Below are 25804 nucleotides of genomic sequence, written 5' to 3'. Positions count from 1 at the left end.
GGCATGAGACCCCAACCTCTCTTTTCCCTCTTCAGTGAGAGAGCACCTTCTGTTTATGCAGGGACTCTAACTTCCCAGTTTGCAACCTGACCTCACCAATTCACCTCTCCTTTCTATTACACTGGTCATCCTGGTGGTCTTCTGCAAGACAGCTCTAAACTTTGCTTAAGGCTCTTGTAGGAGAGCAGGATAGGTCACCCCAAAAGATATCACTTTGGCATGAGGGTTATTTTGAGCTGAAGACAATTGAGAAACAAGATCTGCTAAAAGAAAACAAAATAAAACTCTCATGGGGGTTTCTTATACAGATTATTTCATCACCAAGGTGTTACGCTTAGAACCTGTGAAAAGATGATGTATCTTGGGGGCCCTGGGAACTGCTTAGGGCCAACCTGCCTGATGACTCTATTCAAAGTCACCCCTCTGCTCACTGAGATAGACGCATATCTGATTGCCTCCTTTGGAAAGGCTCATCAGAAACTCATTAGAATGCAACTGCTCCTCTGTGACCTGGAAACCCTCTCCCGGCTTCGAATCTTCCTGCTTTTGCTTGGAGTTGCCCAGCCTTTCTAGACCAAACCAACGTACTTCTTACATATATTGATTGATGTCTCATGTCTCCCTAAATGTATAAGACGAAGCTGTGCTGTGACCACCTTGAGCACATGTGGTCAGGACTTCCTGAGGCTGTGTCACAGGCACGTCCTCAACCTTGGCAACATAAGCTTTCTAAGTTCACTGAGACCTGCCTCAGACTCTCTGGGTTCACACACCCATTAGCTGTTTTCCCTGATGCTCTCCCTCCTTTCACCCTCCACCTTCCCAATGGCCCCGGCGTGTGATGTTCCCCTCTTTGAGTCCATGCGTTCTCATCATTCAGCTCCCACTTGTAAGTGAGAACATGCAGTATTTGGTTTTCTGTTCTTGTGCTAGTTTGCTGAGGATAGTGGCCTCCAGCTCCATCTGTGTTCCTGCAAAGGACACGATCTCATGCTTTTTTTACTCAAACAATATAAGCAAGTCAGCTAAGGGAGCGGAAAAAAAGTCCCATACTCTCTGCACTCTTCTATTTGCCTAAAAGCAGGCTTAGACTGTTAATTACCAGAGACACAGGCCTAGAGGAATCTACATATAAGAAAGCTTACTCAATTTCCCTTTATCTTCCATTCATTTCCCTCCTGTATTTATCTTCCCAAAATTTGCAGCTCCTAGGAGCTTAAAAGGCCTTTTTCCTTCTTGACAAACGTATTCTTGGGTGATTTGTTCTATGTGCTCCAAGTTTTAACCACGTTTTTGAGTTACTCGTCACTGAGTTTCACCCCATGTGGATGTGCACGGCATGTTTGAATAAACTCGGTTTTTCTTTTGTTCTTTTGTCAGTTTAATTTCCAGGGCGGCAGCTGGAGATCTATGAAGGACAGAGGAAAAAGTTGTCATTGTTGTTGTTTTTCCTTCTGCTCTGCTGGCACCCTGTGGAAATTCTTAAGCATTTTGGAACAGGGAGCTGTTAAAAGAAAACTTCAGACAAATGAAATTTGATGGCGTTTAATTGAGCAAAGAAGAGAAATGATTGAATTGGGCAGCCTCCAGAATGACAGCAGATTCAGAGAGACTCCAGGGGTGCCTCGTGGTCAGAGCAAATCCATAACCAAAAAAAGTAAAGTGACGGACAAGAACCGGAAGTGCAGTACAGAAACAGTGAGTTTGCTTCCAGCTTGGCTTTGGCGTTTGCCTGATTTGAACATGGTTTGGTTGAAGTACGGCTGCTGGGATTGGCCAACACTGAGTATTGTTACAGATGCATACGATTAAGTTAGGTTTTCGATTTTGTCTGCCTATTAAGCTAGGATACCCTTTGTCCACAAGGAAGCAAATATAGAAGTATGAAGTCCTTCTCAGGCCATATTTAGTTTGCTTTAACAGAACTAAACATTTTATTTTTATTTTTACCTGTTTCCCCAAGAGCTGAGCATTTTCATTTTGCACTCGGCCTTGCAAAGTATATGCCTGCTTCTATCCACAAAGGAAAGACGCCAAGAATTGAGATTGCTTAAGTCGTTATTACTCATATTGATAGCAAGAATGAGTTTCTGCAAATGTTTGCTCTTAAATGTGCCTATTTCCTGAGTCTACACTATTGACAGCATTTCTTTGGCAGGGACCTAAATTTGGCTCTTGGGGTTAAAATTAGGAAATCTGGATTGCTGGTCAAAATTCTGCTTAGAAGAAACACGAATAGGCTAGGCATGGTGCCTCATGGCTGTAATTCCAGCACTTTGGGAGGCCAAGGTGGGTGGATGGCTTGAGCCCAGGAATTTGAGACCACCCTGGGCAACATAGTGAGACCTCATCTCTACAAAGTATACAAAAATTAGGCAGGAGTGGTGGCTCGTACTTGTGGTCCCAAGTACTTGGAGGCTGAGGCAGGAGGACACTTGAGCTGGGGAGGTCGAGGCTGCAGTGTATTATGATTGCAGCACTGCACTGCAGCCTGGGTGACAGAGCAAGACCTTGTCTCAGAAAAGAAAGAAGGAAGAAAGGAATGGAGGGAGGGAGGGAGGAAAGGAGGGAGGGAGGAAGGAGTCTTTACTATTTAAAAAATGGATACAGGGAGGAGATGTGGGTGGATATTTGGCATTTCCAAGCGGGAGTTTCACTTGAATGTCATCTAAATGTAATGAAAAATCAAATAAGGCATACTGGAAGAGTCAGGATTTTTCTGAATCAGAATCCAAGCTTTCTATTCTGCAGAATCTGACTGCCATCTGCTGTTGGAAAATGTCCATTGCTCAATTACCCTCACCAAGAGGTGGCCGGACAACTAACCATCACCCATATCGTCACCCCAAGGTATCCACCCACACAAACTGTGCTTCCACGCAATGTGTGCTTCCTGTATCTCCCGCTGTTTTTTACAACAGTGCAAGGAAACCTGCTCTAGCCACAGGCAGGGCTGCTGAGCCATGTGCAGATCTGAGTAAGGAAAACTGTATAACCCTAACCCTAGGAGTCTTTACTATTTGTGGGTCCATCTAATTCGGGATTTGCTCTCGAACCCCCGTACTACCCAAGTCAAATTTCATAGAAGATTCGGATTTTTAAAAATCATTCCAAGTAGGCTCCTAAATACACTACTTCCTTACCTAAATTATATCCAAGATCTGAGGTGTGAGTGCTGGCTTCAGCCAAGCCTTTTGAGATGATTTAGTGTTGGCCCATCTCAACTGTAATTTACATTGCCTTTCTCATCCTCCGAACATGATCTTGAGACAGAAGAAATCACGTATCTTTTCTACAACTTTAGACCAGTGCCTGGATTGTTCTAGGTTCTCCATTTATGTTCACCCTCTGAGGGGTGAATGAATAGCATGGATCACAAATACTAGTTGTAATTAAAATATATGTGCTTAGAAAAATCCAGATGGCAAATGATGCACTTCGATACATCTGTCTCTATCTCTCCCCCACTACCCTTCTGTCTGTCATTCTTTCCCTAATTTTTACTTTCTGCTATTCCTATCTGAAACTTTAGGCAATGCATTCCATTCCTTCAATGCTATGAGGGTTTGAGGAGCTTACGTAAAACACGGACCACCTCAGATGGATAAAGTAGGTGGAGGTGAATTTGAATTTCTGGAAGCAATCAAACAGTATGGGTTGAAAAAGGTGTTTTTCCTTTAATTCATCTTCTAAGAATGAAGTTTAAATGTATGTTATCTTTACAAAAATGAAATAAATGTACACATTTATTGTATTAGGAATTTTGAGCTAGCAGTGCAGACAGCTATGTCAGCACGCCACCTAGTGTTTAAATTCATCTAATGATTAAAAACACGCATTGCTCAGACTTGTGTTCCTCCATGCAAACGAAAGAACATCAATTATTTAAAGAATAATTCAGAATAAGGAAAGAATAGAAATTACTTAAGTAACTACATTTGTAGACTTAATTTTATAATTTATCTTTCTATTTAGGGAAAATGGTTAATTAAAGGCTTAGGGGGCATGTGGAAAATATTGACCACCTCAGATAGACAAGGCTGGTGAAGGTAATTCTCTCAATGCAGTGGGTCATGATAGGTTAATGAAGCGTTGTGTTTGGAGTTTTTAGACCAATGGGAAAGGATTGTATCATTTTGAAAGATGGCATCCTTTCTATTTTAATTTTAAGGTATTTTCAAAATAACCACTAGAAAAGGAAATATAATATTTATTTGGGCCTGTGGGCTGTGTGCTAAGTCTTTTACAAATATTATCTCCGTTAATCTTTGTAAACCTCATAACATACTTTTTAGTTGCATGTCACAGATGGAACAGCTGAAGTAGAGATAGGTTAGGGAATGTGTCCAAAGACACGTAGTTGGCAAGAAGAATAATTCCCATTTGCCCCACTGTGTCAAACCCTAGACAACATTCTCTCCACATCTGTGAACACCACTGTGTGGAAAAGAATGTACCCCTTGGTTGCACATAGCTTGCTTTTATCTGCTACCTTCTCCCTGGTGTGTGCTTACAGAAAATGGAAGGACAGGAGCTGGGGAGGGAGAAGGACCTTGCATTTGGGGTTGACAACCTGGGGTCCGGACCTCATGGTCCTGCTCCCTTTACCGTGGAGACCCACCAAAGCCTCTTCATGTCTCCACACTCTGTGTTCTTCATCTGCAAAAATAAGAGCATTTGAGAAGATGATTTCAGAAGTTATTTCTTGGGTGAAAATCCTAAGATTCTGTTCTAGGGCATTCTAAATTCAAAATGAACCTCCTCCTAAGAGTCATGAGAAAATAAGGATGTTTTAGAGATCTTAAAACAAGGAGTGGCAGAGGAATTGCTCAGCCTTTGTAAGGAACTCTTTTGTGGACAAGTTTAAGTCTAATCTGGTTGCCCCTAATCACTTAGGAAAAAGATACCCTTGTTTAACAGCTAATATTAAGACAGCTATTTCTATTTCACTTAGCACTTTCAGATTGCTCCTTAGTAAAGACAATGCAACAGTATAGGTCCATTGAAATAAGTCAAACATGCATCATTTTTGATTTTTTTTTAGTTCCATAGGCTTTGAAGGAACAGGTGGTGTTTGGTTACGTGAGAAAGTTCTTCCGTGGTGATTTGTGAGATTCTGGTGCCTCCATCACCTGAGCAGTGTCGACTGCACTCAGTTTGTGGCCTTTTATCCCTCACCCCCTTCCCACCCTTTCCCCCAGAGTCCCCAGAATCCATTGTGTCATTCTTCTGCCTTTGTATCCTCATAGGTTACCTCCCACTTATGAGTGAGAACATACGACGTTTGGCTTTCCATTCCTGAGTGACTTCACTTAGTCTCTAAACCCATTCACGTTGCTGTGAATGCTATTAATTCATTCCTTTTCATGGCTGAGCAGTATTCCATTTTACATACATATACCACAGTCTCTTTACCCTCTCATTGAATGATGGGCATTTGGGCTGGTTCCACATTTTTGCAATTACAAATTGACGAACACACGTGATTATGTTACTCCTGGGGTTGCACCTTTGAAAGACGCTGATGGAGGGCAGAGGCGTCTCAAAGTGGGGCTTAGCCCACAAGGGTTCTTGGCTTGACCCAGGAAAGAATTCAAGGGCAAAGCAGAGGTAGAAGAAAATGGCTTTATTGAAGCGACAGTGTTATAGCTCTGTGACTGCTCCCACAGAACAGGGTACTCTGTAGATGGAGAGTAGCAGCTCAGGGCAGCTTTGGAGTCATATTTATATCCATTTATTTTTATTTGTATTTTTTTTTCTTGTTTGAGGCAGTGCCTCACTCTGTCACCCAGGCTGGGGTGCAATGGTACCATCTCAGCTCACTGCAACCTCCGCCTCCCGGGTTCAAGCAATTCTCCTGCCTTAGCCTCCTGAGTAGCTGAGACTACAGGTGCCCACCACCACACCCGTCTAATATTTTTGTATTTTTAATAGAGACAGGGTTTCACTATGTTGGTCAGGCTGGTCTCAAACTCCTGACCTCAAATGATCCGCCCGCCTTAGCCTCCCAAAGTGTATACCCATTTTTAATTGCATGAAGGCTAAGGGGCAGATCATGCAGAAATTTCTAGGGAAGCGATAGTTATCACTGAGTTATTGGGTCATTGGAAAGGGGTGGTAACTTCTGAGTTTTGCCATGGCAATGGTAAATTGACATGGCGTACTGGTGGGCATGTCTGACTGAAAGCAGCTCCTGTCCTCAGTCTGGTCTGGTGTCCAATCCCCACCTCCGGAGGCAATTTCCCCTCCTACTTCAACACCATAGGGTTGGTGTGCATGGAGATTTGGGGTTGGTATGGCTATGGCCCCAGTCCCAGCCCAGTAACACCTAAGCTGTGTTCTCCTGAGCAAGTTACAGAACATTTCTGAGTTCCAGATACTCTACTTGGTGTATAGGGCTGCAATGGGTTACATTACGGTCCTAAATCCTGGTATCTGTGCATGAGACTTTATTTATTTAATAGGTGGCTTCTAAAATCTGTATGACTAGAATCTCTCTATATAAGGAAAGAGCGAATTAAAGACACAGAGGGTAGACATTCATGTAATGACAAAAGCAGAGATTGGAGTGATGTGTCCACAAGCCAAGAAATTTCAAGGATTGCCAAGGACAGATTCTGCCCAGGGTCCCCCGGGAAGCACCTTGGTTTTTGAAGTTCTAGTCTCTCTGGGCGATCTCACACAAGTGTTTATACCTAAATCATGAGGCTGAGCTAAGAAGGAAATAAGAGACTTCATCAACGCTCTGGCACATTCTCGAGGCGGGGGGCAGGGGTGCAGGTCAAAGCAGTTGATGCCTACTTTGCTTTCTAGAACTTGACTGCTCATAAGACGTGATGTCTTAGCTGTTGCTGACATTTCCAGACTGCCAGGGGACCACTTGCTCTGTTACTCAGTGCTAGCATGTGTGAAAGGAACATATTTTGGGCCCCCCAAAACCACTAAGGAAAACTCAATCTGGAAACTGCTTAGGGTAAACCTGCCTCCCATTCTATTCAAAGTCATCCCTCTGCTCACTGAGACAGATGCATGTCTGATTGCCTCTTTTGGAGAGGCTAATCAGAAACTCAAGGAATGCAACCCTTGTGAGTCACCCACCTGTGACCTGAGGCTTCCTGCCTTTGCTTCAAGGTGTCCCGCCTTTCCAGACGAAACCAATGTACTTCTTACATATATTGATTGATTTCTTATGTCTCCCCAAATGTATAAAACCCACCGGGCCCTGGCCACCTTGGGCACTTCTCTTTAGGACCTCCTGAGGCTGTGTCATGGGCATGCCCTCAACTTTGGCAAAATAAACTTTCTAAATTAGCCGAGACCTGTCTCAGATTTTCTGGGTTCACACACGTTTTGCTGAATGGCTGCACCACTCTTGACTCCGTTTCTATCTATTGTTGACAAACACAAACCCTTTTGGTGGGTTAGCTGCCTCCTCATCACACAGGGCCTTATATTTAGAGCAAAGCAATGGAGTAGATGGCACAAGTGTCTGTAGGTGCTTGTTTTCTGGCACAGAAAGACATGTTTAGAAAATGGAAATTAAGCTTGGTGCAGTGGCTGATGCCTGTAATTCCAGCACTTTGGGAGGCTGAGACAGGAGAATCACTTGGGGACAGGAGTTTGAGATCAGCCTGGGCAACATAGCAAGACCCATTCTCCACAAAAGAATAAAAACAGCTGGGTGTGGTGGTATGTGTCTGCAGTGCCATCTATTCAGGAGGCTGAACTAGGAGGACTGCTATGGAGTCCAGGAGTTCAAGGATGCAGTGAGCTAGGATTGCGTCAGTGCACTCAGCTGCCAACATGAAAGACACAGTAACTATCTACACAGGAAGATCATGAGCTACTGACTTCTTCAGAGGCAACAAATGGTCATCGATGTTCATCACCACAGGAAGGCAACAGGACCTAAGACAGAAATTCAGGAAAAACTCGCCCAAATGGACAAGACCACAGAGGATGTCCTGGTTGGTTTGTTTTGTTTTGTTTTTCGTGTTTTATTTGTTTGTTTGAGAAATGGAGTCTTGCTCTGTCACCAAGGCTGGAGTGCAGTGGCACGATCTCGGCTCACTACAACATCTACCTCCCAAATTCAAGTGATTCTGTCTCAGCCTCCCAAGTAGCTGGGATTATGGCCATGTGTCACCACACCTGGCTAATTTTTGTATTTTTAGCAGAGATGGGGTTTCATGATGTTGGCCAGGCTGGTCTCGAACTCCTGGCCTCAAGTGATAAACCCACCTCAGCCTCCCAAAGTGCTGGGATTACAGGAATGAGCCCCCGCACCCAGCCAGGATGTCCTCTTTGTATTCATGTTCAGAACTCATTTTAGTGGTGGCAAGACAACTGGTTTTGGCATGATTAAAAATTTTGGATTATGCAAGGAACAATGAGCCCAAACATGGACTTGCAAGACACAGCCCATATGAGAAGAAAAAGACCTCAAGGAAAGAACAGAGTAAAGAAAGTCAGGACATTGGTGGTACTGGTGACGGGCAAGGTGGGGATTAGGTGAAGAACAGAAGAAGTAGCAATTCTGCAGTGAGGTGATCAGCAGCCATCCTGTGGATTTTTACAAGAGAATTAATAAATTACAAACTTTCAGGAAATAAAACAAATTTCGATCAACATTTATCCACAGGAAAAAAAGTTAGCAGCAAGTGGAATAAGCAGTGTGCCTTTCATAATCTGGAGTGGTAGATGAATTTATTGGCTCTTAAATGCACTCCCTGCAAACTTGAAGGCACCAAAGTTACTGACCTTTGGTAACCTGATTGTAATTATGTCTTCTCCTTAGCATTGGAGCTAAGAGAGTTCCCCTTCCTTGTCACACAGACAAAATGGGAACACCCCACAGCAAGGAGTCAGCCACTTCCTGGCCTGATTCAGTTTTGCGAGTTGGTAGGTCACGGGCACGATGGTTTCCTGGTGTTCCTTCAGGGCGGTGGCCACCTTTTTAATCACAACATCGTAGAGGGGCTCTGTGTCAGGTGTCAGGGGTGTGGACTCCGAGGGGTCCCTGGAGAGATCGAAGAGCAGAGGGGGGTTGTGATAGGTAACCTGTTCTCCGAAACATTGGCATAATGAGGTGACATAGCAGCCACCAGAAGATGGTGGTTGGAATATCGGGGTCACGTAGTGAGCCTTCCAAACTGCGCCACCTGGAGGAGAAAAGAAAGATTTGTTAAATGATGCACATTTCAGCCAAATCAAAGGAAGAAGTTCTAGTGCTTTACAGCAGGGGTCCCCAATCCCCAGGCCACGGACTGGTACCTGTTCGTGGCCTGTTAAGAACCGGGTCACGCAGCAAGAGGTGAATGGTGGGGTGAGAGAGTGAAGCTTCATCTGTATTGACAGCCATGGCTTGCATCACTGGCTGAGCTCTGCCTTCTGTCAGATCAGGCGCGGCATTAGATTCTCATAAGAGCACGAACTCCGTTGTAAACTGCACGTGCGTGGGAGAGATCTAGTCTGCACACTCCTTATGAGAATCTAATGCCTGATGATCTGTCACTGTCTCCTATCACCCCAGATGGGACCGCTTAGCTGCAGGAAGGCAAGCTGAGGGCTCCCATGGATTCTACATGATGATGAGTTGCAGAATCATTTCATTATATAATACAACGAAACAATAATAGTCATGCACTTGAATCATTCTGATGCCATCCCCCATCCCAGCCTGCAGAAAAATTGTCTTCCACAAAACTGGTCTCTGGTGCCAAAAAAAGTTAGGGACCCCTGTTCTAACACTGTAGAATGACTATAGCTAACAATAATAAGTTACATAGGTACAAGCAGCTAGAAGGCGGCTAGTCAATGTTCCCAACACAAAGAGATGATGCATGTTTGAGATGATGGATGTGCCAATTATTCGAATCTGATCGCTATGCATTGCGTATCTCAAAACATCACTACATACCCTCATTTTCATGTGCAATATGTGCATATTATTATGTATGTGTCAATTTTTAAAAATTAAAAATTACAAAAAAACACTTATAAGTTCTGGGTCATAGACTCATGTTCTTCTAGCACTTTTAATCTTAAATATTATCTTTAGTCTGCCTAGAATTGATTTTTATACATGAAAGTTTAACCATGACCACTTATGCCTACAAAATAACCTGCCTTTAGAAGATATTCAGTAAGTGCTTTTTTTTATCTCCAAAAAAAAAAAGAAAGCAAAGCACATCAGAGACATGCACCCAAAGTACTGACTGCTCTTGTCTTCTTCTGTCTTCTCAAGTCTGTTTCTTGTGTTTCCTTCTGCCCACAGGTCAATGTTAAATATTATGCAATCCTTACAACAAAATGAGAACGTTAGAGTCCCCTGGGAAAATGATCCACACACTTTCCAGCAGATATCAGTCCTGTCTCTAAAAATGTATGTATATATATTTTGGTTTTGTTTTTGTTTGAGACAGAGTCTCGCTCTGTCAGCCAGACTGGAGAGTAATAGTGTGATTTCAGCTCACTGCAACCTCTGCCTCCCGTGTTCAAGCAATTCTCCTGCCTCCGCCTCCCGAGTAGCTGGGACTACAGGAGTGCATCAGCACATCCAGCTAATTTTTGTATTTTTAGTAGAGACGGGGTTTCACCATGTTGGCCAGGCTGGTCTCGAACTCCTGGCCTCAAGTGATCTGCCTGCCTCGGCCTCCCAAAGTGCTGGGATTATAGGCATGAGCCACCATAACCGGCTAAAAATGTCTGTTTCTTAAAAGTGTCTCCCTGACTTTTTGGGTAAATTTTATGTCCATGGAATTATTTTATACATATCTTTTCTTTATTAAGGTGCCATTGAGAAGTAAAAAGTGTATAGATTTTCCATGCACAACGTGAAGTTTTCATGTATGTGCATCTGCTGAGATAATTAGATGAAACCAATTAGTATCTCCATTACCCCCGCCTGCCTTTCTGCAAAAGATCAATTCTGAGAAACTTTTCCAAAAACATGTGTTCAGTGATAGCCCTGGAATGAAATGACTGGTCTAGGGAGTAGAGGAATAGCATGATCGGGATACACCTGCGTGACCCTGCTCCTGGCAGGAACAGGAAGGCACGGGCTGAGCACTCACTGTCGTCCTTGGGGATCCACCGCACGGCATGCAGGTAGGAGCTGCAGTAGTGGAACAGAAACTCATGTTCCGAGTGCCTGATGTTGCCCTGCAGCAAGGGCATGAGGTCTCTGCCGTCAATGACCCTGCAGAGACACAGACAGTGCAGGTAAGGAGAAGTAGGAGAAGGGACGCTGGCTCCCAGGCCGCCTGAAGGGTACTGGGTGCAGACGGTGCCATGCCTCAGGTCCAGAGGACAGCGTGCTGAGTCTTCAGGAGAACTCATGCGTGTTCTCTGGGAGATGACACTCAAGTGTGCAAGACAAGAAAGCTAAGCTTTGATCGTGAAATGTTGAGACCCAGGAGTGTGACAATGCATGCTTCAAAGGCGAAAAGATCACATCTCCTTGGTTGTGACACAGAGGCTCTCCACAGCTCAGCAGTTGGTGGCAGTTTCATAAATCTGAACTTCATTTGCAATTGTATTGCTACCCTTTGAAAAAGAAATCGCTAAAAAGTCATATACGTCTAATTTTATATGAGAAATGGAGTAAACAGACGGAGAAACAGAAAACCAAACACGATGTTCTCACTTACAAGTGGGAGCTAAATATTGGGTACACATGAAGAGAAAGATGGGAGCATTAGACTCTGGGGGCCCCACGAAGGGGGAGGGAGGGAGAAGGAGGGGTTGAAAAACTACCTGCTGGGTACTATGTTCACTATCTGAATAACTAACGAGTTTCATAGAAACCTCAGCATCACACAAACAACCACGTAACAAACCTGCACATGGGCCCCTGAATCTAAACTAAAATGAATTTTAAAATTTCGCATTAGAAAATATATCTTGTGCCTTATATTAGAAAGTAATAATAATAAAACCTGCTTTGTAAAGAAACACATAATAATACATCCCAGATAAGTATTATTATTTTTTTTTGGAGACGAAGTTTTGCTCTTGTCACCCAAGCTGGAGTGCAGTGGCACAGTCTTGGCTCACCGCAACCTCTTGCTCCCAGGTTCAAGCGACTCTCCTGCCTCAGCCTCCTGTGTAGCTGCGATTACAGGCGTGTGCCATCATGCCTGGCTAATTTTGTATTTTTAGCAGAGACCACGTTGATCAGGCCAGTCTCGAACTCCTGACCTCAGGTGATCTGTCTACCTCGACTTCCCAAAGTGCTGTGAATACAGGCGTGAGCCACTGCGCCTGGCCTAAAAATGATTTTTAAAGAAATAAAATTATATTTACTATCAGATACAATGATTTCCTATATTAATTACCACCAAAAACCTACCGGAAATAATAAGATTAGCAAGATCACACAATACAACACCAACTTTTAAAAATGCCTATATATTTGCAGCTAATGGCTGGGAATGACATTATTTAAAAAGTATCATGTACCATAACATGAGAAAGCATGAAGTATTTAGAGATAGCATTTTTTTTTCTTTTTTCTTTTTTTTTTTTTTTTTTGAGATGGAGCCTCACTCTGTCAGCCAGGCTGGAGAGCAGTGGCACGATCTCGGCTCACTGCAACCTCTGCCTCCTAGGTTCTTGCAATTCTCCTGCCTCATCCTCCAGAGCAGCTGGAACTACAGGCGCATGCCACCACGCCCAGCTAATTTTTTGTATGTTAGTAGAGACAGGGTTTCACTGTGTTGCCCAGGCTAGTCTCGAACTCCTGAGCTCAGGCAATCCACCCGCTTTGGCCTCCCAAAGTGCTGGGATTACAGGTGTGAACCACCACGCCCGGCCAGGGAGAGCATTTTTATGTGAAAATTTTGTATGAGAAAAGCCACAAAGCACCTAATAAGAGGAATAAATGAAGAAATGAACAATATATTTACTGAATGGAAGATTCAAATTTTTTTAAGACATATATTTTCTGCAAATTGATCTATAGATTTAATGCAATCTCAGTCACAATTCCAGAAAGGTCTATGTTGAAATGAAGAAACTTATTCTAAAATACACATGGGAAAATAAAGATCCTAAAATGGTTTAAAATTTTTTTAAGAAGAAAATAGTTTGAAGACTCACTTCATAATTCCCAAATTTACTATAAAGTAATTGAGTAATTGAGTAATTGAGACAGTGTAGTATTCATATAAGGGTTTCAATGAATCAGTGCAATAGGAGAGTCCAGGAATTGACCAATACGTATATTGTTTTGTGACAAATGCTCAAAATAATTCAGTCTTTCAATAAATGACAGTAGAAAAATTGGATATCCAAATGCAAGGAAAATAAATCCCAACCTATACCTGAAACCACATGAAAAAATTAACTCAATGTGGACCATAAACCTAAATGTAAACCCAAAACTAGAAAACTTCTAAATGAAGACACTGGAGAAAATCACTATGATCTTTTGATAAGAAAATATTTTTTAAGTTTTACCACAAAAATCAGAAGTTATAAAAGAAAAAAGGATAAATTAGCTACTATCGAAATGTAAGACTTCTGCTTTCCAAATGTCAATGTCAAGAAACATGTGCCTTCAGTCCATTAGTGGGGAATAGGAAGAAAGGAAAAGAAATCAAAATATTAAATACTAATAAAAAAAATTTAAAGCATTAGGACAAATACCTAACATATGTGAGTCTTAATATCTAGATGATGGGTTGATAGGTGCAGCAAACCACACATGTATACCTATGTAACAAACCTGCAAGTTCAGTACATGTATCCCAGAACTTAAAGTAAAATTAAAAAAGAAAACGTTTAAAAGAAAAGAAAAAGACAAGCCAAGGAAGAAAATAATCATCCCTCTGTATCCAGAGGTTCTTTTTTTTTTTTTTGAGGGAGAGTCTCACTCTGTCGCCCAGGCTGCAGTGCAAGTGGCGTGATCTTGACTCACTGCAATCTCTGCCTCCTGAGTTCAAGCCATTCTCATGCTTTGGCCTCCCAAGTAGCTGGAATTACATATGCCTGCCACCATGTCCAGCTAATTGTTGTATTTTCAGTAGAGATGGGGTTTCGCCATGTTGGCCAGGCTGGTCTGGAACTCCTGAGCTCAAGTGATCCGTCCACCTTGGCCTCCCAAAGTGCTGGGATTACAGGCGTGAGCCACTGCTCCAGGTTCAAAGGTTCTGCATCTGTGAATTCAGTCAACTGCAGATCAAAAATAGTTCATAGGATTTTCTCCTATTTTTTCACCTAGAAGTTGTATAGCTTCAGGATTACATTTAGGCTTATGGTCCAAATCGAGTTAATTTTCTAATGTGGTGTCAGGTATAGGTTGAGATTTATTTTTCTTGCATTAGATGCCCAGTTGTTCTAGCGTCATGTATTGAAAGACAGTTCTATCTCTACGGAATTATTCTGGGCATTTGGCGAAAAGCAGTATATACATATTGATCAATTTCTGGACTCCCCTATCCCATTGACCTGTTGAAACCCTTATGTCAACATGACACCATCTTGATTACTCTAGCTTTATAGTACATTTTGGAATTATGTAGTGAGTCTTCAAACTATTTTCTTCTTCAAAAAATTTTAGGATATTTTTGGTTCTTTATTCTAGAAAACCCTATGAAATATTTTTGATCGCAGTTGATTGAATTTGCAGATGCAGAAACTTTGGATACAGAGGTATGACTATTTTCTTCTACTCCATTGGCTTTTATAGTATTAGCATCCTTCATTTCTGTACAGGTGAGAGCCGCTTTTGAGTTCTTCTTGTTGATTTCGTTGTGTCAGAGACTGAAGGAGACAGGAGACAGGTGTCCACAGGCCCTCACTCTGCTGGTGTCATAGACAGTGAATCTGATACTGTAAATTTGCTGTTTGTTCTTTTCTACATAGTAGAGCTATTCTCTATTAGCAAGGACATATTTAACGGGTCAGCGCACATGCCAGCAACGTCATAAATTCAAATAAAGAGGCTTGGGAGAACCGAGTGTAGAAATAACCAAAAAATCAACCTGATGAGTAGTACCCGGCACACCAACCTGTGTGTGAAGCTGAGGTTAGGTCTCCCACCACAATGCCTTAGTCATTTTCATGATTTTCTTCCACTTCCTATTTAACTACAAAGATGGCACATCCTCTGAGAACTTAGCCTGTGGCTAGTGGAGTCATGGTTGCAGGCAGGAAAGGACCGCTGTACTATACATCTTACGGAGGACAACAAACTCATAACCCTCATTTGGTTAGGGAACCAAATGAGCGTGTAATCTCATGGAGCAGAATGCACTGGAGTGGTGAGTGAATCCTGATCGACTCATTCTTCTTTTTAAGGTCAGCACAATGGCTGGAGCTCGGCAGCAGTTGCCCTCCACCTTCACGCAATGTAACAAGATTGTGCCTGGACATCTCCCTTCTCCCTAACAGGCTGTTGGGCCATGTGGAGCGACAGACTTCTTCAAACAACTATTTCTAAATGGTAGAACAGGGAAGCTGGGGCTTCTCCATAGGTTTTTTTTTTTTTTTTGATAGGTTCTTTTTGCAATAACCTCACAGTGATTTTTAAAATATTTTTGGGGAGGCTAGGCATGATGTCTCATGCCTGTAAATCTCAATACTTTGAGAAGCCAAGGAGGGAGGATCACTTGAGGTCAGGAGTTCAAGACAAGCCTGGTCAACATGGTGAAAACCCATCTCTACAAGAAATGCAAAAATTATCCAGGCGTGGTGGTGGGTGCCTGTAGTCCCAGCTACTTGAGAGGCTGAGGTATGAGAATGACTTGAACCAGGGAGGCAGAGGTTGCAGGGAGCTGAGATTGTGCCACTGCACTCCAGCCTGGGCAACAGACTGAGACTCCGTCTCAAAAATAAAATAAATAAAAATAAAAAATAAAACATTTCTTTCCTGTGTTCGCATCATCAATGCCTAACTTCTTTTCAGGCAGAAAATAAAAGGATCTTTATCTAATGTTGAGTCCCTAAAATTATAAAATAAATTCCAGCCTTAGTGCATTGATGCAAATATCTACTAGCATCAAACATTTTTTTTTTAAATATTAGAAAGGCAAATTTGGGGGGGGTGCCTTAATTAGTTCTCCATAGTTTGTTTTTCAGTAAGTAACCATGACTTCTAAAATATTTTTCTTTCTGTATTAGTACCATCTGTATCTAGCTTTTGCTTTTGGAGACGGAAGGGAGAAAATATAAAAATTTATCACAAAAATTTTTGAAAAATATAAAATATAGTCTTAGTTTCTTTGTCTTATATTTTAAAACTGTCTTTCACCCTGGTCAATATTTTTTTTGGTCTTTATATGAATAATTAAGTAGCAGCAAAAACACACAGGTTTTTTATCTGTAATAAAATACACTGGTTTTCTCTACGAATCCAAAGTAATTGCCTTCACTGGCTAAAACCGTCTAAGCTTCCTTTGCTGGATAGGGGCAACCTTCTTTTTCTTATGAGCTTTGACACATCTGACAGATCTGCTTTTTTCTTGATATAATAAAAACTTCTAGAGACTTCCAGCAAAATGGAGTGACTTGCAGTTTCAGCAAAGCATTCACATCTTCTAGAATCTTCTAGAATCATTGCAGTGATTCACCTTTGTTTCCCATCGAAGTGTGAAGTCAAATGCAGAGGGAATGGGAATGAAGATGTAATATTTTTAGAGCTTATTCTGACAAAATCAAAATCAAATTCTTTCCTTTTTTTGGGAGACAGGGTCTCATTCTGTTGCCCATGGTGGAGTGCAGTGGCAGGAGCATAGCTCACTGAAGCCTTGACCTTCCCAGACTTAAGCAATCCTCCCACTTCAGCCTCTTGAGTAGCTGGTACTACAGGTATGCACCACTATGCCTGGATAGTTTTTGTATTTTTTTTGTAGAAAAGGGGTTTCACCATGTTGCTCAGGCTGTTCTCAAGCTCCTGAGCTCAAGGAATCCACCTGCCTCAGCCTCCCAAAGTGCTGGCATTATAGGTGTGAGCCACTGTGCCTGGCCTAAAAATCAAATAATCCCTATGAAGGCAAATCCTAATCGGCATCCACAGACCAATATTCCATGAGATTGAGATTCTCCTCAGCACTTTGTAAGTCCAAATATAGTCTATACCAATATCCCAAACTCAGCGCATTTCACTCACATCTTGGAAAATTATTTTTATGATTATGATTGGCTTAGTAACTTAAAAAATTGGCATCAGCGCTAAACTATTATATAAGTATATGGAAATGTATTATTTAGTTCAAACTGATGAATACTCTTTTTTCAAAGTAGAAGGAATCTTTATTCTGTTATTATTTTACATAAATTCTCAATAAATTCCCTTACTGGCTAAAGCAAGTAAGAAAAGGGGGGGTGCCAATTGTGGTGGTTCATGCCTGTAAACCCAGCACTTTGGGAGGTTGAGGCAGGAGGATTGCTGGAGGCCAGGGGCTAGAGACCAGCCTGGGAGACATATCAAGACCCCATTCCTACAAAAATGAAAAAACCGATCAGGTGTGGTGGTGCATGCCCATGGTCCCAGCTGCTCAGAAGGCTGAGGTGGTAGGATCTCTTGAGCCTAAGAGATAGAGGTTGTAGTGAGATATGACTGTACCACTGCACTCCAGTCTGGGCAACAGAGCAAGAACTTGCTCATATATATATATATATATATACACACACACACACATATATACATATACACACATATATATACATTATACACATATGTATATATATACACACACACATATATATTAGCCTATGGCTAGTGGAATCATGGTAGCAGGCAGGAAAGGATAGCTGTACTATACATCTTATTTTATATACACACACACACACACATATATATATATATGGGGGATCTTTTTTGTTTTTAATTAACATTGAAATTTTTTTTTTTTTGAGACGGAGTTTCGCTCTTGTTACCCAGGCTGGAGTGCAATGGCGTGATCTCGGCTCACCGCAACCTCCGCCTCCCGGGTTCAGGCAATTCTCCTGCCTCAGCCTCCTGAGTCTCTGGGATTACAGGCACGCGCCACCATGCCCAGCTAATTTTTTGTATTTTTAGTAGAGACAGGGTTTCACCATGTTGACCAGGATGGTCTCGATCTTTTGACCTCATGATCCGCCCACCTCGGCCTCCCACAGTGCTGGGATTACAGGCGTGAGCCACCGCGCCCGGCCAACATTGAAATTTATCCTATTTTTCTTCAGAAATAGATTAGCTTTGTTACATGAAGAAATAACTATTACAAGAACTCTGTGGGCTTGGAGGAGAGACGTAGTTGTGTCTGACCTGCCTGGCCTCCCTTGCAGAGCTGTACCCAATGAACTATCAATAAATCGGCAGCAAACCTGTCTAGGTTTGCTGCTGCCGGGGAATGGTGCAATGTAGTATGAAGAATCTTCTCTTGATGAAATTCAAAGTATTCATGATAGAGTTCAAAGCACTCTCAAACATCTTACCTTCTTCACAGTCTTCCAGATCTTTCACACCAGAGACTAGGATTATTTTCCCCTTTCTTACGGAGATGAGTGAGTTTTACCTACCATGCCTTCATCTCCAAAGCTTCCTGTCTCCATCTTTCTCCCAGCTGAAAATGTTAAAGTATCTAAGATGGGCCACATTAGATTCGTATCTAAGACTGGTCTCTGACAATATGGATGTTCCTCAGAAAACCAAAAATGGAGCTACCATGTGATCCAGAAATCCAACTACTTGGTACCTACCCAAAAGAAAAGAAATCAACAGATCAAAGGGATATCTGCATTTCCATGTTTATCACGGCACTCTTCACAATAGCCAAGCTATGGAATCAACCTAAGTGCCCACTGGCAGACAAATTCATTTTTTTGAAAGTGTTATATATACACAAGGGAATACTATTCACTCCTAAAAAAGAAAGAATTCCTGTCATTTGCAGCAATATGAATGGAACTGATGGCCGTTATGTTAAGTGAAATAAGCCAAGGCCAGAAGAAAGCAAACATCACATCTTCTCACTCAATGTGGGAGCTAAAAAAAAATACTAAATCTTAGGAAGATAGAAAGCAGATTAGTGATGACCAGAGGTCAGGAAGGGGAGAGATGAGAGGACGATGAAGGGAAAAAAGAACATAAATATGTTTATTACCACTGAACTGTATCCTGAAAAATGGTAAAGATGGTAAATTATATATGTATATTTTATCTCAATAGAAAAAAAGAAAAGTCTGGTCTCTGGCTTATGAAGGATGCTGAATAGACACAGTCATATGTGAAGGTAAAACTGTGTACGCTTTAGGGAAAAAGTGAGTCTGCCAGGATAGAGTCAGTCTCCTTGTTCTGAATCTTCTGAGAAGGAAGAAGAGTGAAAAGTTGTTGTTAACAGTTTATATGACATCACCTGTCCTGAGGGGGACTTCCTCCTGACACTGATGCGAGAGTTGGTAAAATATCCATCAAACTTGTAGCTTCCTTAATTAACTGTCCAGCTGGTATCTTTCCAGGCCATCGAACAATTCCTGGGACGCGGATTCCACCTTCCCAGCCCCCCATGCCTTTTCCACCTACAAGACAATGCAATTACATCCAATTATTGTGGCTAAACTAGTCACTGCATGGAATGTATTTAAAATGTAAGCTAGTATCAAAAGAGATCACATTTGTATAGTGTCTACTGTTTGTAGAGTACTGGTGGGGTAAGTAGTGCACATCCACAGAATTATATTTTCCTGTGCTGCTGATAGGTTTTTGATTAAATAACTAAACATATGTAATCTTGGACATTTACACTCTATTCGCATGGCAATTTTCTCTACTTAAAATATTCTTTTATCAAATATACATCTACTTCATTTACAATCTCCCTCATACCGTTGCTCAAAGTAACTTCCTATATTTTTTTGAATTAACATTTTTTCTTGTATCCAGCCCCCGAGGTTATGGAGCTCACAGTAACCTCAACGAGGCATGCCTGAATATTTAATCTCATACAGCAGCCCCAACCCAGAATTCTTTATTCTCATGTTTTTTCATATTTACTGCCACTTTCTAATATATCACATTATTTATTTATTTTATTTTCTGGTGTGCCTCCCTCCAGTAGGATATAAACTCTGTGAAGACAAGGATTCCTGCCTGTTTTTCTCATTGTTGATCCCAACACCCCGAAAATAAATGGAATACTATGGGCATATGATAATTTGTTGTCCACATCAAGGTATTATTGAGAATAAAAGCAGAAAGTTGTCTTAATTATACCAAGATGACAGGCATACACCAGGATTTCCAGGGGGAAATTAGAAGAGACCACCTTCCTGTGTTAATGGACTCATTTTATTAAATTAATCAGAGTAGAGTTTACATTATGTCATGGTGTGCTGAAAAATTAAAAATTTTTAAAAATAGCTCTCATAAGCAAACATAGAATGTCTTAACATGCACACACATGTTTACAGCACCACAATTCTCAGTTCCAAAGATATGGAACCAGACTAAATACCCATCAACCAACAGGTGGATAAAGAAAATGTGGTGCTTGTACATCATGGAATTCTACTCAACTGTAAAAAGAAATGAAATAATGTCTATTGCAGTAACTTGGATGGAGCTGGAGGCCATTATTCTGAGTGAAGTAACTCAGGATTGGAAAACCAAATGTCCTATGTTCTCACTTGTAAGTAGGAGCTAAGCTACAAGAATGCAAAGCCATAAGAATGATATAATGGGCTCTGGGGACTTTGGGGGATGATTGAGAGGGGGCTGAGAAAAAACAACACTACATATTGGGTACAGCGTACATACTCGGGTGATGGGTGCACTAAAATCTCAGAAATCACCACTAAAGAACTTACCCATGTAACAAAAAACCACATGTATCCCCAAAGCTATTAAATTATTTTTTTTTAAATAGAATGTCTATAACAACAATTTCCACTAAGGATTTGTTTTGGGTCCTAAATGCACATTTCAGTGGTACAGGCTCTAAGAGCACACATTCACACCCTCTGCAAGATGGAGGCAGGGCCTTTACCTCATTCATATGGAAATTATAATTTCCTACTGAATCCAAGACTGTGGAATCTGTAGTTACATGAATAACAATATATTTTCCTCTAGAAATTAAATCTCTCCCAAGACATATGATAAAACATACTTGACATTTTCCAAATAATTTTTTTTTTCTTTTCCTTTTTTTAATCCTTATTTCATAGATGAAAATAATATTCTTATAACATCAGGCTACATGTTATAGAGCTGGCCAATGTAGTAGCTTATGGACCTATTTTGTGGACTAAATGTTACACCCAGACATAAAATCAGTATATGTGAATTTAATAGTAAAACCCAAGATGGGCTTGGCCACTTTCTGTGCTATACTATATCCTTGGAAGAGAGCATCAAAGTCTTCTTAACAGTGAAGGATCCCTGGTTTCTGATCTCTGTTCTCTGGGAACCACATGCTCCCTTATTTAATCTCTCAATAGTCTCATAAATGGAATTAATAAGTAGATATCCCTTTAAAATCCTCGTAAAGGCATCTGCTTGTGCTAACTCCTCATAATTTTGTAGGGTTGTCAGAAAGGCATATTTCTAGATGCTCCCTCTACATACATGGCTTCTTTCCGCAGAAACGTTAACAAATAGAAGACCAATTTTCTTGACCTTGGTTCAATACTTCATTTTACTAAGAGTCAAATTAAACAAACTCATTCAGTTTTTCATGCCTCATTCCTTTGTGTCGTGGGCTTTAATTATAACAACCATCAAAAAGCTTATTCACCACCAGATCACATGCATGAGTTGCTCTCCTCACCTTTGTATATTCCGTTCCATCCACCAAGTTGGGCATGCCCTCGCCTAGCCTCCAAATGCCCTCCGTGGTCTGATGTAAAGTAGACGAGGGTGTCGTTCCTTAGGCCAAACTCATCTATAGCATCAAGAATCTTGCCTAAAATAATATAAAAGAGACAAGTAAAAATAATGACACTATGAAATATTTCACCCCTAAGTCAAATGGGCATGAGCTATCTAAAGGAAAACAAGCATGGTGTGACCCTTACTATGTCAAAAGCCACAAAAGAAAAGGAATGTGTATTAACAGTTTAAATTGACAAACCATTGAAAGAGAAAAAAACTGAGAGGCTGGGCCGATGACTCACACCTGTAATTGCAGCTCTTGGGAGGCTGAGGCGGGTGAATCATGAGGTCAGGAGTTTAAGACCAGTCTGGTCAAGATGGTGAAACCCCATCTCTACTAAAAACACAAAAATTAGCTGGGTGTGATGGCACATGCCTGTAATCCCAGCTACTCAGGAAGCTGAGGCAAATAATTGCTTAAACCCAGGAGATGGAGGTTGCAGTGAGCAGAGATTGCACCACTGCACTGCAGCCTGGGTGGCAGAGCAAGACTCCATCTCAAAAACAAACAAACAAACAAAATAAAACAACAAAAAAAATCAGAGTCCAAAATCTGTAAGAAATAAAAGATGAACTGCTTTAAGAAAAAATTATGGCAATACAAATGAACATCAGTTGCTACTAATATCAATTAAAAGTGCAAATTCTCCTTGATCATTTCCTTCATGCAGAATAAAAATATTAAACAGAGAAATCCCTTTTTTCCCACTGGATATGAAAAGGAGGACCGTGGTGGCATTCTGACTGATGTGTCTCTGCTCACAGAAAGCAAACATTGTTACAGAGTTTGGGGAGACAGAGGCAGGAATAACATACTCCCACTGTTGGGTTCACACAATTGATTTGATATATCCTTGCAGATGATTTAGGTAAGTAATTCTTTAACCATTTTCACTTCCCTTCGTATTTGTTATTTTAAATAGAGAATAGGATAACTGGATGGGGAGAATTAGATTCAATGGGCAAGTTAAAAGAGGAGGAACATACTCAAAATAAACCACATTTCCAATCATTTTTATAAGAAAATAGCCAAATTCCTACAGTTCCCAAACCCAGTCTGTATTATGCATAATTATGGAAAAACTCATTAGTCGCAAATGTGTCTAATTCTGTGTGTTCCCCTGTTGGTTATCTCAGATAACATTACATTAACATTCCTAAAGTACTATATCTTAGAAATTTTCTAGAGCCAAGACACACAGGTAAGGACAAGACTAAGAAAGAATTTATATTTTTAAATACTTCAAAAAAATTACCACCATACTTTTAGCAAAAATCACATGGAAAATTGAGCCAAGAGAAAATGATCAATGGATGCTAAACCTGGCACTGAAAGTTTGATAAGAACCAAGACATTGGCTTCCTCTCAAAGTATCTCCCATAAAATAGTTAATAATTTCAAATTAATAAGTAATGAGAAAATAAGTAACTTTACAGTGGAGAAAACTGGAAGATACCACTTAATCAAATGATAAGTGTTTAACCATTGTACTGTTGTTCACTATTTTGGTTAATTTCCCTACTTCGCCATAATTTAAAATGCCATCATGAACAACTTTGGCATTAAAGTAGTTCATTTTCTCAATCCTCATTAGTGTCTAATGTTTGATCGGTGATTATGGTAAATTATGACATTTGTACTTTTAATCTGTAAAAGATGTTTAGCTTTTGCTGATATTTTTGGGAGGAATTATGTGTTTCCATTATTGATATATAAGAACTCTTTATTTGTTAAGGAGTTAAAACAATGCCATGTTGTTGCTAATTTCTCCTCAGTTTGCAAAGGGCCTTTAGTCATGCTATTTATCACATAACCTTTTTCTATCTAACACTATACCTCAACTAGATGTAAATTTACTGTTTATAGCTTCTTCTAGTTTTTGTTTTGTTTCATTCAATGTCCTTGATGTGTATGGAAAAGCATGCTAGCTGAATTAGTAATGGTTTTTCCTAAACCAACTTTGCAAATTCCCTTGGGCTGCTGAAACACATTAGTGCAAATGAGGTGGCTTAAAACAGCGAACATTTATTCTCTCACAGTTCTGGAGGCCAGATGTTCAAAATCAAGGTGCTGGCAGGGTCACTCTCTCTCTGAAGTTCCTAGGGGAGGCTCTTTCCTTACCTCTTCCTCGCTTCAGACAGCTGGCATCAGTCCTTAGCCTTCCTTGGCTTGTAGCAGCCTCATCCTAATTCACCATATTGGATTAGGACCCACCCCCAATGACCTCATCTTAACTTGATTCCATATGCAAAGACCCTATTTCCAAATAAGATCCCATGCTCACGTACCTTGGGTTATGACTTGAACATATCTTTTTGGGGAGACATAAGTCAACTCATAACACAAACTTTCCCCAACACGTTTCACCCCTGCCACCTTGACTTAAAAACCTTATTGTGCCTAATGTAATGTCCTTCTCTTTCCCGGACCTACTCTAAGGCTATTATTTTCTGCTTCATTGATCTAAAAGTCAAATCTCATATTTCTGTGTTTTAATTTTTGTACTTTTCTTTTTGATAGCATTTCTTATGATCGCAGAAGAGTTTCTTGATGTTTTCTACCAAAGACTTTCTGATCACATGTTTCTGGAAACTTTATTTCCTATCAGTTTATTCAGTGTGTATTTCATCATTACCTCTATAATGACCACTCCCCAGAGAATAGAAATTAATGCTCTGATCAGAGCTAGCTTAGCCTTCAGTGTTAACTCTGAAATAACAAATACGTTTATACTATCCACTCTTCCCTTCTATGTATTCAAGTTTTCTTTCATGAGTCAGCTTCAAGATACTCATTTACTGCTTGAAAAATTATTTCGAAATATTTGGTTATTGATATTGGAGCTATAATGAATAGTAGCTGGTGATCCATTGTGTCTTGAAATGCAATACGTTTAACACAAAGCAAAGGTCTTAATTTTGGTGCATATATCCAACAGAGAAACACTGTAGACTTTATATATATATATAAGTAATATATTTTTATATATAGCTAATATATTTATATATTTAGCTAATATATTTCTATGTATGTAACTAATTATACTATTGGGCTATCTATCAATCCATTATCTATTTATCTATCTATCCATCATCTATCTCTGTCAGTCATCTATCTGTTTCTATAGATATGCACACAAACACTACAGACAGACATACACACTTATACCTACATGAACATCTATTCGTGTGCATGCATTTGGTTTGAATATTATTTATATTTTTAAATATTTTATATTTTTATGTGTTTAAGACTATGCAAATTGGCTTTGCTTTTGCCAGGCTTAATTTTCCAAAGTATCTTTCGATTTAGTGACATATATTTCACAATACCTATATCTGGAAAATATTGTACTTTAAATTTGTGTCCCGCACATATGTGAGTTTCACTCACGATTTTTTTTTTCATTAATGTTGGAAAATTGAAGCCATTTTGCTAATCAATATATTTACCATGTAAATCCTGGGAAATCACATTTACATTGTTCTCTCTACAAGATGAGTTTATGAGGGTACTGGATTCTGACTTACCAGTTAGTCCCCAACCCCAACTAAGATCTTGGTGCTCAACAGACCTGCAATAAAGGTTGGCTATGTCACTAAAGAGTCTAAAGATATGATTTCTCTTTCTATCAAAAAGATATGTGGGCTGGGTGCAGTGACTCACACCTGTAATCCCAGCGCTTTGAGAGGCCAAGGCAGGCACATTTACCTGAGCCCAGGAGTTCAAGAGCAGCCTTGGCAACATGAAAAAACCTTGCCTCTATAAAAAACACAAAAATTAGCCGGGTGCAGTAGCATGTGTCTATAGTTCCAGGTACTCAAGAGGCTGAGGCAGAAGAATCGCTTGACCCCACAAAGCAGAGTTTGCAGTGAGCTGAGATCATGTCATTGCACTTCGGCCTGAGTGACAGAGGAAGGTCTTGCCTCAAAAAAAAAAAAAAA

At 40.6% G+C, this 25804-nt stretch overlaps 1 protein-coding gene across 8 annotated transcripts in view; it reads right to left on the bottom strand.

The window, feature by feature from the left end:
* Positions 1 to 8683: 8683 nt before the first annotated feature.
* The window catches only part of ARSF (arylsulfatase F), a 40518-nt gene continuing 23397 nt past the window's right edge, over positions 8684 to 25804 (bottom strand). For all 8 annotated transcript variants that reach the window (XM_037734982.1, XM_037734985.1, XM_017518715.2 and 5 more), the window contains 4 exons: positions 21756 to 21890; positions 19344 to 19506; positions 11076 to 11200; positions 8684 to 9161 (listed from right to left, as the gene is read on the bottom strand). In XM_037734982.1, coding sequence (XP_037590910.1) covers positions 8806 to 9161; positions 11076 to 11200; positions 19344 to 19506; positions 21756 to 21890 — 779 coding nt within the window. In that variant the 3' untranslated portion in view covers positions 8684 to 8805. The remainder of the gene's footprint in view (positions 9162 to 11075; positions 11201 to 19343; positions 19507 to 21755; positions 21891 to 25804) is intronic.

This window comes from Cebus imitator, unplaced genomic scaffold (genome assembly GCF_001604975.1).
Source record: "Cebus imitator isolate Cc_AM_T3 unplaced genomic scaffold, Cebus_imitator-1.0 Scaffold699, whole genome shotgun sequence".
NCBI lineage: Eukaryota > Metazoa > Chordata > Mammalia > Primates > Cebidae > Cebus > Cebus imitator.
This window is presented reverse-complemented; position numbering and strand designations above follow the sequence as displayed.